Source organism: Cetorhinus maximus, chromosome 16 (assembly GCF_964194155.1).
Source record: "Cetorhinus maximus chromosome 16, sCetMax3.hap1.1, whole genome shotgun sequence".
In the NCBI taxonomy this organism is placed as follows: domain Eukaryota; kingdom Metazoa; phylum Chordata; class Chondrichthyes; order Lamniformes; family Cetorhinidae; genus Cetorhinus; species Cetorhinus maximus.
The window spans coordinates 42,700,974-42,713,613 of record NC_135894.1 but is presented as its reverse complement, the minus strand read 5'-3'; the positions used below and the strand labels follow the sequence as shown (position 1 = coordinate 42,713,613).

General features: G+C 45.9%; 1 protein-coding gene across 1 annotated transcript in view; it reads left to right on the top strand.

Moving 5' to 3' along the window:
- sytl5 (synaptotagmin-like 5) overlaps positions 1 to 12,640 on the top strand; it is a 129,967-nt gene that overhangs the window by 55,107 nt on the left and 62,220 nt on the right. Inside the window, exon 3 of the mRNA XM_078559769.1 lies at positions 1,637 to 1,852. Within this exon, the coding sequence (XP_078415895.1) occupies positions 1,637 to 1,852 (216 nt within the window). The remainder of the gene's footprint in view (positions 1 to 1,636; positions 1,853 to 12,640) is intronic.

Here is a 12,640-nt window from a genome sequence, read left to right as displayed (position 1 = left end):
AATTAGATTGTTCAAAAGGGACATGTACCAATTTTTTTCCATAAAATTTTCTTTTATTCATTCATGGGATATGAGCGTCACTGGCTAGGCCAGCATTTATTGCCCATCCCTAAATACCTTTTGAGAAGGTGTTGGTGAGCTTCCTTCTTGAACTGCTGCAGCCCACAGTGCTGTTGGGGCCTAAGTCAATGCCAGGTAGTCAATCCAGTTTCATTCTTTCAGACTTTGTAGCAGTTTGACGCAAATAACTGGTTTGCTCAGCCATTTCAGAGGGCATTTAAGAGTCAACAACATTGCTGTCGGTCTGGAGTCACAGGTATGCCAGACCAGGTAAGGACACCAGATTTCATTCCCTAACGGGCGTTAGTAAACCATTTGGGCTTTTACGTCAATTGACAATGGTTTCATGGTCATCATCAGACTTTTAATTCCATATATTTTTTTAGTTCAAATTTCACCATCTGCCGTGGTGGGACTTGAACCCAGGTCCCCAGAGCATTACCCTGGGTCTCTGGATTACTCCCCCTAAACTTATTTTATTGTTGCTTTATTTCTCCAGGTTATTTATTCATTTTATATATCTTGAAATCAAAGAACTGGCAACTTTACATTACCCCAAAGCAATAAAGTTTACCAGTGTTCATCTCTCAATTTCAACCTTGTTGCATTTCTAACATGCAAAGTCCACAGTAAGATGACTGCTTTAGCCCTCAATAACGTGAGCCTTTTTGAGCTTATATCCACTATTACACTCTCTCTTTTCCTGATAACCCTTTATTGCTCTTTTCACCTTTGGCATCACAGTCAAACTCTCATTCGTCTCTTCCTTTTTGCGCCGAATCATGCTGCTTTATGATGTAATGGGCACATGCAGCCCTTCAGTACCTTGTGCAAATGATCAATCATCGTATATGAGCATTAACACAGAATGCAATACAATATTTGACAATAGGGCATCATAGGTAAGCCTGATACCCCCTCAACATACATGCGCTTTCCAACAGAGTGAATGCATAGTGACTAGGAACTGATTTCCCTTTACTCAGTCTGAGGGCACTGGGGCGTTCAGTAATTAGCGTCAGTGCTTTCCCAGTTAAGATTACCCAAGCCAACATGGATAAAGATCAAACATGAAATTTTACTGGCCTGCATAGGTTGATACAATTGCATGTGTGTTTAACCACAAAGTCAACAACATTTTTCTGTTTATAAATGTATATTTTTTTCTGTTATAGACTATTTATAACAAATTCTAAATTCTCAAGTTAAATGCAAAATCAATAGTAAGATTAATGTTTTAGGCCTCAGTACAGTTTTAGATGTACAGTAATACTTTTTCCTAACAATACTTCAATTGACATGTACTTATCAAACTGAAGTGTGCCGCTCTCTTCTGTTGTCCAGTGATGTATTAGAAACTGATCATCCTTGAAACCACCCAAGCCTAGTTTATCCAATTAACCTTATCTGAACACCATCTAGTGTTAGAGCTGGTACTAAAATGACATCAATCAGAAAATGGTAAAATTGGGTATCTTCTAAGCAGCAGCGTGTTGTCAGTAATGACTCTTTATAAATTCATGGTTTAGTTTTGCCATTTTGAAAGTTACTGAGAGAACATTCTGGTTTATTACAGGAGATTAAAGAATGAGCTCATCAAAATCCGTGGTTCTGAGGTAAATCAAAGAAAGCAGCAAATCAGTGATAGAGCCTGTAAACGATGCCAGAAGACATTTGGCCTAATCTTCCTGAGAGGGGACCTGTGCCAGGCATGCAATGACCGTGTGTGTAGAGAATGTCGAATTATGGTCAACGATGGGACCTGGAAGTGCACTGTGTGTGCTAAAATTGCGTATGTATTTAATCTTTAAGCAAATATTAACCAACGATCAAAATAACTCTGTAATCCAAACATTTAGTAATCAGGACCCTTTGCGCCATGCGGTTAATCACAGCTACAAGTAATCACAATTACACTGCTCTGGTCGGTTTACCTATTGTCAGCACCCACATTATGAAAGTGTAATGTGCTTTCCCTTCTATGTATAATTATAAACAAGACACTCTCCTCTATGTACTTTATCTAGTAATTAATTACAGAACTGCTAAAGCTTCTCAAAGATGCTATAAAAAGGCACCATCATTTTTTGATGAGTTTATTTTGTATCTGTCAGGGAAAAAACCACCAAGGAGCATCTTTATTTCATCTTGATATCATCATGTGCCATTAACACAATGTATGTTTGCCTGCAGCATTACTGCACATGTTCCATCATTACAACACAGGTCATGAACAAATAATTAGTTGCAAATATTCATGGAGATGCTGAACATTAAAAATGGCTTTTATGAAATCCGAATATAATTTATCCTGAGTCAAGGTGATATTAAGCTGAATTTTCTCAGCTCTGCTTTATCACTATAATTTCATTACTATGCCCCAATTTCATTGAAGCCAAAATGAATAGGCTTGTACTGGTCACTAATTGGGCACAGCCAAGCCCTGGTTTTCAGCAGCTTAGAAGGAGACTGAGGGCAGCGTTTTCCACTCACTCCCGCGGCAGCCGTCATGGCAGGCCGGAGCGGAAAAATCAGTTTCCTGCTGCCGTAAAAACACGTTGCCATCATCTGCTCTCAATGATGGTGCACGTTTCCCACCACGCCATGTTGGGAACGCCATTTAAATAGATTTGAATATTATGAATGCTTGTTACCAAGACAGCTCGCAGGAATCACATTCCCCCCACCCACCCAACGCTGGATCAATAGGCCACGCCAGCATCTAATTAAACCGCTAGGTTTTGCAATCACATATATAAACAACCTGCACCTGGTGACCTGCATTTAACTCGTGACTTCGAAGTTTGTTTGCCTACCTTGCACCGCATAGTGCTCACCGCACCTTGGACTCCACGCCGGCTTCACAGGCAACACCGTATCGCCCTCGGGGATTTCAGAGGCAAGGCTGTACATACCAGACTAGCAGTAAGGCGGGGGTGGGTTGTAATGTGCTGCAGGGCAAGGGCTCGACTGCGGGTGGGGTGAGGAGACAAGACAGAGGCAAGGGGAGGGGCTATAGGGCAAGGGCTCGACTAGCGAGGGAGGCTGGGGAAGGTTGCACTGAGAAACATGACGGGGGCAGGTGCAGGGGGAAGTGTCTTCTGGGCCGCAATGGGGAGAGAGTCTCCTACAGAAGGACATAAGCAAGCTGGGGCCAGAAAGGGAGGATTGCGGAGTGAAGAAATGCTACAGTTTACATTGCTGAGCTTGCAAAGACTGTCCTTGTCCCAGTCCAGGAAGGGGGAGGGCATGTCAGTCCAGTGTCAGTCATGTGCAGGGCGTGGTTGTAGCATCATGAGCATCAGTCTGGGGGATCTCTGACATAATACTGGGCCACAGATAGTGCACTCACAGGGGAGGCATCTGCAGCCTTTGGACGGGGAAAAGGTAGTGTTAAAGGTCCCATGGGAAACGCTCCATATGTTGCTGTGCAATAGGCCTCAAGATGGGAAGGGGTAAGGTCCACATGGGACATAGGCACATTCACCTCAAATAATTCAGGGATATCCATCATCACAATGGGATTAAGGATTACAGGGGGAGGACTGAGAATTATTGGAGGGAGGGAACCCTGAATATTATGCTCCTCCAGGATGATGGGAGGGATTTCCACAGTCACACAGGGAGGGTCTAAGTTGACCTTGTAGTAAAACCTCAGCACCACCATCTTGAAACTTGAAGTGGTGATGCAGTTGAAAATAAAGATGAGAAATAATTCTGGTAGGGAGGGCTCTCAGAGCCTTTGGAGGAGTGCTACACTGCACTAGGGGAGCAGTTAAAGGGGCACCCAACTGAACTCTGTATTACCAAATGAGGAGAGATGCAGATGAGTGAGAGACATTGTTGCCGATGCTTCCGCATGTCCAGAGATCTGGTGGCTCACACCTGCCACGTTCTGCAGGAGTTGACGCAGTAGGGACTCGGAGGACATACAGTGGCTAAGAAAGTTATCGCCGCGCCTAAGTTCTACGCGAGCGGCTCTTTCCAGGACTCCAGTGGGGACCTCTGCGGCATCTCTCAAGCTTCTACACACATGTATACAGGAGGTAACAGACGCCCTTTTTTCCAATGCACTTCACTAGAGATCAAGCAAGCTAAGATGCCAGAGCACTGGACTTTGCCGCAATTTCCAAATTCCCTTGGGTGCAGGGTGTTATCAAAAGCATTCATGTGGCTATAAAAGCTCCCTGACAACAAGCATTCCAAGATATCAACAGGAAAGGGTTCCACTCACTCGATGTGCAGCTGGTCTGCGACCACAAGAAACAAATCATGCAGGTTTGTGCATGATAATCGGGAAGCTGCCACAACCCCTATATCTTGAGCAAATCGCAGATCCCGGACATCTTCGAGGGACCACACACAATGCAGGGTTGGCTCATTGGTGACAAAGGGTACCAACAAAGGATGTGGCTGATGACCCTCGTGCGGCTGCCACAAAATCCAGCTGAGAGAAGATACAATAATGCCCATAATGCTACCCGAACATTGGTAGAGCAGAGCATTGGCATCTTGAAGATACAATTCTGATGCCTCAACAGATCTGGTGAAGCACTCCAGTACATTTCCCAGAAGGTCTGTCAGATCAGTACCGTCTGCTGTGCGCTGCACAACCTGGCGCTGCAAAGGTGGGAGGACTTGCCAGATGTTGACATAGAGGAGCTGCATGTATCTTTCAATGAGGAGGACATCGAAAGGGATGAGGATGATGAGGTCAAGGAAGACGTGGTTGCAGGGGAAAAGGCCATAGTACCGGCCAGACAAGACAGGCATGCAAAATGAGACCCTCATAGCCGCCAGATTCCATGAGGAGGATGATGAGTAGTACTGAGTTTCCTGTTGGACAAGTGCCCTCCATCATGAGCCAACATGAACGCCAGTGTTGCCATTCCTCTCATTTCAACCATCCACTTCAATCTGAAAGTGAGTGCTTTTGAAGGACAATGAAGCCTCGGGAGTATGTGTCCTCGCTGAGATGTGGTGCTAACTGGAGGAGGGAGTCCTGGCATCAGACGTCAGAAGGTGCTGCCTCTTCAAGCATATCTCCAGGATCCCAGTTGCTATGGTAGCCTACAGGAAACAGGAGATGTTCTACAATACTCACAGCTGTATGCTTTCAGTCAGACAAAGCTCCTCAAGGAAATCCATCTCCAGCAACAGATAACACATTCTGTGTAACCTCGATGGTGATACTGATAGGCAACACTTGTACCAAGGCAGCTGAGGATGTTCCTCAGGTGTTAATCTATTTTGAGGTCACTCAGTCCTCTGTCACCATCTCTATCACACTGACATCCGACACTGTCAGAGATGTGGGCCTGCATTTAGCCGAACCTTTCAAAGGAGCTGGAGCACAGGATGACCATGTTCACACACTTGCCTGCCATACATCAAAATGCCTCCTCTCTAATACAAATAATCTCCCCTAATATCCAGCCTTCGTCCTTGCGAACTCGAAAATGCAAACATACCATGGAGCCGTCAAGGTGACTCTTCAGTGATAATAAAGAGCACACATCAAATTCCTTACATCCTCACTCCTAGCCCATTGCTGCCTTCAACATTGTCATCCCATCAAGCTAACATATGCGCATTGAGAGCATGCTTAATGTCTCCATTGCCTGCAACACTTTACCATTTGGATTCATCATCGCTGACCTTGAGTGTTTAGGTGAAGGATGCTAAGCAGAATATATGGCCTAGGACTGCATCCTTACATTGTGCGAGAGCCTTGGGGGCACAATACAGGTAACTACATTGTGAGAAACAGTGCCAGGACAGTAATGTGGCTACGATGAGCAGATCTCCGCACATTGAAATGGGAAGGTGCTGACACTTACTGGTGCACTTTGCAGATGTACACTTGGAGAGTCAGCAATGTGCAAGGCAGAAGGGAGGACGCACAAACTCTGAATATGGGCTCATAGATTGAAAGCCTTGCCGGATGACAGAGAGTACATGGAGTTCCAGGAACTATTCCCCTTTTCCAGGCCTTTCGACATCTATTCTTCTACACTACACCTTCACCTTTCCTTCACCTTTCAAGGATGCAGATGAGTTGACTGAACACCTCAGTCTCAATCTTACACAGCCAAGAATGAACATGATGAGAACCAGCAAGGCATTTGAACGAGTTGCCTTCCACAAGCACAATCTAGAATGAGGGTGAGTCATCACTGATGTCAGAAATGAGCTGAGAACACAGCTCATTTCTGACAACACACACCACAACACACTGTAGTGAGATGGATGCACACAACATTGAACAGGGGCACATGGTAGCGACATTTGCGATAAGTGGAGGGAGGGACCATGGTGTTACACCTGATTGACCACAACACAGCTCAGGGTAAAGAGGAGGCATACACAAGTGGAGATGTGAAATGGGTGCCATTTTATTTACAATAGTGAGAAGTATATACATATGGTGAACAGCTTGCCACCATTGTGCTCCTAATATTTCTTGGTCTTCCTACACCTACCGTTACGTATTGGTGCATCCCTGACATCCACAGCAGAAGTGGAGGCACCCTGATGACTGCTACGCCCTGTTGTCTGTGACAAATTTGGTGAGCATCCTCTGGAGGGCTGAGACCTAGAGGGCATTGGCCTGCTTTTGGGTTTCCTGCTGTGGGGTAAGTGCACCCTCCTTGGCCTGTGGAGCTAGAGGCGATGGAGTCACAGGAAGAAGGGATTGGGATTGGCTGAACACTCCCAGAGTCACCTGGATGGATGGCCTCGGGGTGACCAGCTGCTGGTCCTCATACTTATGGGTGCCTGAGGGCCCCTGGCTGATCCTTGAGGAGAAGGGGAAGCTGGAGTGAGATCAAGGTGCCCTGGCCCCCTCTTGTGTAGCCACTGCTGGATGCCGCCAATGCCTACAATGATGGAGTGCAACTCCTGCAACAGCACAGGCGCTTTGTCCTGGGCCAAGGTCTCCATGACGGCCACCATCCTACCAGTGTTAACCCCTGTGCGCTGGAATGCTGGCGCTATAACATCAGACTGAATCTGGATGGACTACCCCATCGTACGTTGCACTCTGTGAAATACAGTTGACAGCCCTTCCTGACATTCCCCTCAATGTCACCCCAGCTCCACTAACTAAGTTAGGACTGAGTCCGGAGGCTTATCACCTGACTCGGACTCAGCAGAATCCAGGCCTCCAGCAGTGCTGGCTACCTTGGATATTCCTGCTTCTGCCTGCTGTGGACCAGATTATGTGCTGTGCTCACCAGCTTGTGACCCCAAGCCTGCTCTAGAACTAGGTCCCATCGAGGTATGTGTCTCTGCACTGGTGGAGAGTGTGGGTGAGCGCCGTGCCAGGTCTTCTCCACGACTTTGTTCAGCATCCTCATCCAAGGTCACCATCTCCATCACATTGACATCCAACACTCCGTCCTCAGGACTTGAGATGAGGGGCTGGCTCATGGTCTCCCCGAGGCACTCTCCAGAGGTGCCTATGAAAGAGAGTAGAGAAAATTAGTGCATGGCAGGCAACTCCAAAACAGGACAATGGACTCTCAAAATCATAGATTCATAGATGCTTACAGCACAGAAGGAGGCTATTCAGCCCATTGTGTCCACACCAGTCAACAAAGATCTGACTACACTAATCCCATTTTTCAGCACTTAGCCCATAGCCCTGGAGGCTATGGCAACGCAAGCGAATATCTAAATACTTCTTAAATGTTACGAAAGCTTCTGATTCAACTTTCCTTTCAGGCAGAGTTCCAGACTCCCAGCACCTTCTGGGCGAAAAAATGTCTTCTCTTCGCCTTCTACCTCTTACCTTAAATTTAAGTCCCCTGGTTATTGACCTCTCTACTAATGGGAAAAGTGCCTTCCTATCCACCCTATCTATGCCCCTCAAATCATTGTCTGAGGGATCAGCTGGTGTAGGATCCTCACTTGGGTGTGCACCGCCGACCTCTCCGTCGCCACATGAATGGTCCCAGTCCTCTCCGGCCAGCTTAATATTGTGGGTGAGCTTGTCCTGCATAAAGACAGATGGAAAGAGTATGAGCAGGATGCAAGCCAAAGCAGAAGACAAGGATGCCTGCCCTGTGTGGGTGGTGAGTGGAGCCATCCACAGGATGAGGACGTAAGCTAAAAAGGATATGAGCCCAGCTGAAGATGTGAAGGTGTGTGTGAGAAAGCAAGTGGTGATGTCCCTTGAGCTGGCAGTGTGAGAGGTTCCTGTGGAGTGTTGTCCTGCGAATGTCCAATGAGCTTGTGAGTGTGTGAGTTATGATTGATGAGCTAGTTGGCTTACCCTGGCGGAGCAGATGAGATCATTCATCCTCTTTCTGCACTAGATGGCTGACCTCTTCTACATGGCATTGGCGCTCACCGCTGTGGCCACTGCCTCCCAAGCCGCAGTTGAGAACAACTGGGCGTCCGGCCTGAACATAGTTGCTGCAACCAAGCTCTTGCCCACACAACACAGGTTGAAGCTAGTTTCCAGAGGAAACTCAAGACCAGTGCAGCCCTTGTAGACCTGTCATCTGCCTATTATACAGTCTGGATTAAAGTCCTGATGCTGAAATCCCCTGCCCCAAAACACTATGCCTTCCTTGGGCAATGCTGAGCAATGGATGGCTACATGTCCATCTTGGCGACAAAGTCAGCTCACCTCGATCCCTCAACAGTGAACTGCACAAGGATCAGTACTGGCACCGGCGCTTTAAACGTCTGCATGAGCAACATGCGGCCAACAAAGTTGCGCAAATTTGCTTATGCAGATGATCTTGCCCTAGCAGCACAAGCAGCCACCTTTGTCGACATCGAGTTCACTTTGAACTGGGACCTCAACATCATGTCTGAGTATTTCCAGAAATGGAGGCTCAAACCAAACCATCACAAAACAACAGTCACCTCATTTCATCTTAATAACAGGAATGCCTAATGCATCCTTGACTGTGACCTTCTGTGACAACCTTGTACAACATGACCGCAGTCCGACTTACCTCGGAGTGAAACTGGATCACACGCTAACCTTCCACAACCACCTGGTGAAGGTGGCCACCAAGACAAAGTCAAAAGTGAACTTGATCCAGAAACTGGCAAACATCAGCTGGGGAGCCTCTGCACCAGTACTACAGACTTCAGCAATGACCCTTGTGTACTCTGTAGCTGAGTACTCTGCACTGGTGTGGACTAGAAGTAGCCACACTCGGCTGGTTGATGTTCAACTGAACACTGCAATGAGATGCATCACTGGAACCCTCAAATCGACCCCAACACCCTGGCAACCCATTCTGGCACACATTGCCCACCCCACCAATCTGCCATGATGCAGCGACCCTCTGTGAAGTTCAGCAAATCGAGGAAAATAAAATGCCTCGCCATCCACCAGGATCTCACCAACGTTCCTCACGTCCGCTTGAAGTCACATAAGCCCTTTTGGACCCATGCACACAGCCTCAGGCAATGTGATTTCAATCCTGAAGAAACTTGGAAAAATGAATGGTCCCCACACTAAGTCATGAAGAAAGACCGCACACAGAAAGTCCCTGGTTTTGAACTCCCACGTAGCTCATGGACATCCCTAAACCACATCCGTACAAACCATGACAGATGCGAATACCTGATGCACAAATGGAAAATTAAAAACTCTTCTGCATGTGACTATGATCATCCAGAACAGACCACGGAACACATAACGACTTAATGCCTAACTCATAAATACGAAAGAGGTATTACAGCGATACACGTTGCCACTGTTGACGTAAAATCCTGGCTTGACCACCTTGATGTAAAATTATACTTGTTACTCAATACCCAGTCATACAAAAGAAGAAGAAGGAGATTGCCTGACACTTCTGTGGTATGAATGTTCCTTGCCACTTACAGCCCAAGCCTGATTGTTGACCAGGCCTTGCTCCATATCACCATGGACTGCTTCAGTATCTGAAGAGTAATGACTGGGATTGAACATTGTAATCATTAGAGAACATTCCACTTCTGATCTTATGATGGAGGGAAGGTCATTGATGAAGAAGCTGAAGATGCTTAAGCCTAGGGCACTGGCCTAAGGAACTCCTGCAGTGATGTCCTGGGCTGAGTTGACTGGTTTCCAACAATCACAACCATCTTCTTTTGTGCTAGGTATGACTCCAGCCAGTGGATAGTTTTCCTCCTAATTTCCATTGACTTCAATTTTACTAGTGCTCCTCAATGCTGTTTTGATTCAAACGCTACCTTAATGTCAAGGTCAGTCACTCGCACCACACTTCTGGAATCCAGCTGTTTTGTCCACACAAACTGAGCATCATTAAGCACGTTTTTGTTGAGTAAGTTCTGCTTGATTTCACTGTCAACACCACCTTCCATCACCTGTTTCTGATTGAGAGGGGTGGTAATAGGCCAGATTGGATTTGTCTTGTCCTGCATTTTCTGGACAGGACATACCAGGTCAATTTTCCACATTGTGTTGTAGCTGCACTGGAACAGCTTGACTGGGGCGCAGCTAGTTCTGGAGCACAAGTCTTCAACACTACAGGTACATGTTATTGGGATCCATTTGCTGTATTCAGTGCCTGATACCATGTAAAATGAATCAAATATGCTGAAGACTGGCAACTGTGACACTGAGGACCTCAGGAGGAGGCCAGGGTGGATCAATTGGTGCTTCTGGCTGAAGATGATTGCAGGGGCTTCATCCTTGTCTTTTGCACTTGTGCTGGGCTCTGTTATCATTCAGGATGGAGATGTCCGAGGAACCTCCTCTTCCCAACAGTTGTTTAATTGTCTACCATCATTCATGATACACAGTCTCAGTCTACTGAATTTCTCTTCATCGGATAATCCCCCCAAGCCCATATGTCAGTCTAATAAACCTTTGCTGCACTTCCTCCAAGACTAGAACATTCTTCTGTAGATAAGGAGATCAACACTGTGCACAGCACTCTGTGTTCTCGCCAACGCCCTATATCATTTTAGTAAGATTTCTTAATTATTCAAAGGATTCGATGAGGGTGGCCAAGCAAGACTTTCCTTTTTGAAATTCATGCTGGCTATTTATAAATAGTCATTTGGTAGTACAGACCTTGAATATCGCTGAAAATAAGACATGTCGAAGCTTTTCATCTTGCACTTGCCAGGACACTTCGCAAAAATATCAATACAAGGGTAAAACATCAATTTATACTGTATGCACTGCAGCACTATATCTTGGCGATCTAGGTCCGACATTATTGCATGAATCAGTATTCAATAAATTTATGAATGTGGCAACTCGTGCAATTGAGTTCAGTTTTAATGACACCATGTATGCCCAAATAGATAGTGTTGCCATGGGACCCCCTCTAGGCCTGGGTCTCGCAAACATCTTTGTTGGGTTCCATGAAAAACATGCCTTCGATAGATTGACACCTAACCTCCTATCCCTTGTACATTTCTAATATGTGGATGATATGTTCGCTATATTTAGATCTGCAGCTGCATGTAACAATTTCATTACATCTTAGTGTGCTCTATCCTGCGTTCAAATTCATCTTTGAAATGGAGCAGTCAAACGAACTCCCCTTCTTTGAAATATTAGTCAAGAAATCTGCTAGGGTCTTCTCGATCACGGTCTACCGCAAGCCTACATTTACTGGTCAATATATGCGTTGGGATTTTTACAGTTCCACAAACTATAAGATTGGTCTTATCGGCAATCTTGTAAATAGGACCTGAGCCATTTGCTCGCCATGCAAGCTTGATGCCGAAATAGGGCACATCAAAGGCATCCTGCAGGATAATGGCTACCCTGATCAGATCATTTTGCGCTGTATATCTGACAAATTCATGAACAGGCCTAATGCTGTTGCTTCTGGCCCTGAAAAGTACCCTGTCTACCTCAGATGAGGGCAAGGTATTGCAAAAATTTGAGCAACAGATAAGCTAGCTGTTTCACGCTGCTACTATGTAGTAGCAACACGAGTGGTATTCGCCACTAACAGGATGCTGCCATCAAGCCAAAAAGACGTTCTGCCTATCACACAAATGAGCAATGTGATAGATGAATTTCAGTGCCAGCATGATGCTAGGTATGTAGGCCGTATGTCCCAAAGACTGGCGATCATATTAAACAGCATGTCCCAGCCGCTGTTGGCAATGGGCAAAGTACAGACCATACGCAACCAGACCGTGCTTGCAAAACTCAAAACACAGTATCCAACATTAGATGTAATTCCGTGATGGGACAACATTTGCTAAATAATCCTCAGTGTGCTAAGAATTCCGCTGACAACCAGTTTAAGATTGTCAGTCGGGCTCGCAGTTTGGTGCATTTGCGTGTACTGGAAGCTACATATATTAGTACACAGGGCCCTGTTCTCTGCAGACAGAAAGAACATGTACACACATTGTGCCTCTTTCAGATAAACAAAATAAGTGACAGCCATTCGCTGACTCATTCCTCAGGGCATTGCCTTAACCAATCAGGGTTAAGCTGCCTGGTTTAAATTTCAAACAATGCTTGGCAATTAACTGTCAGTCATCATCACTGGTGCATTCTCCCTGGCAATGCCTCTACCAATCAGAGTCCACTTGCCAACCAATCAGCACTCTCTTCACAAACAATATAAATTGT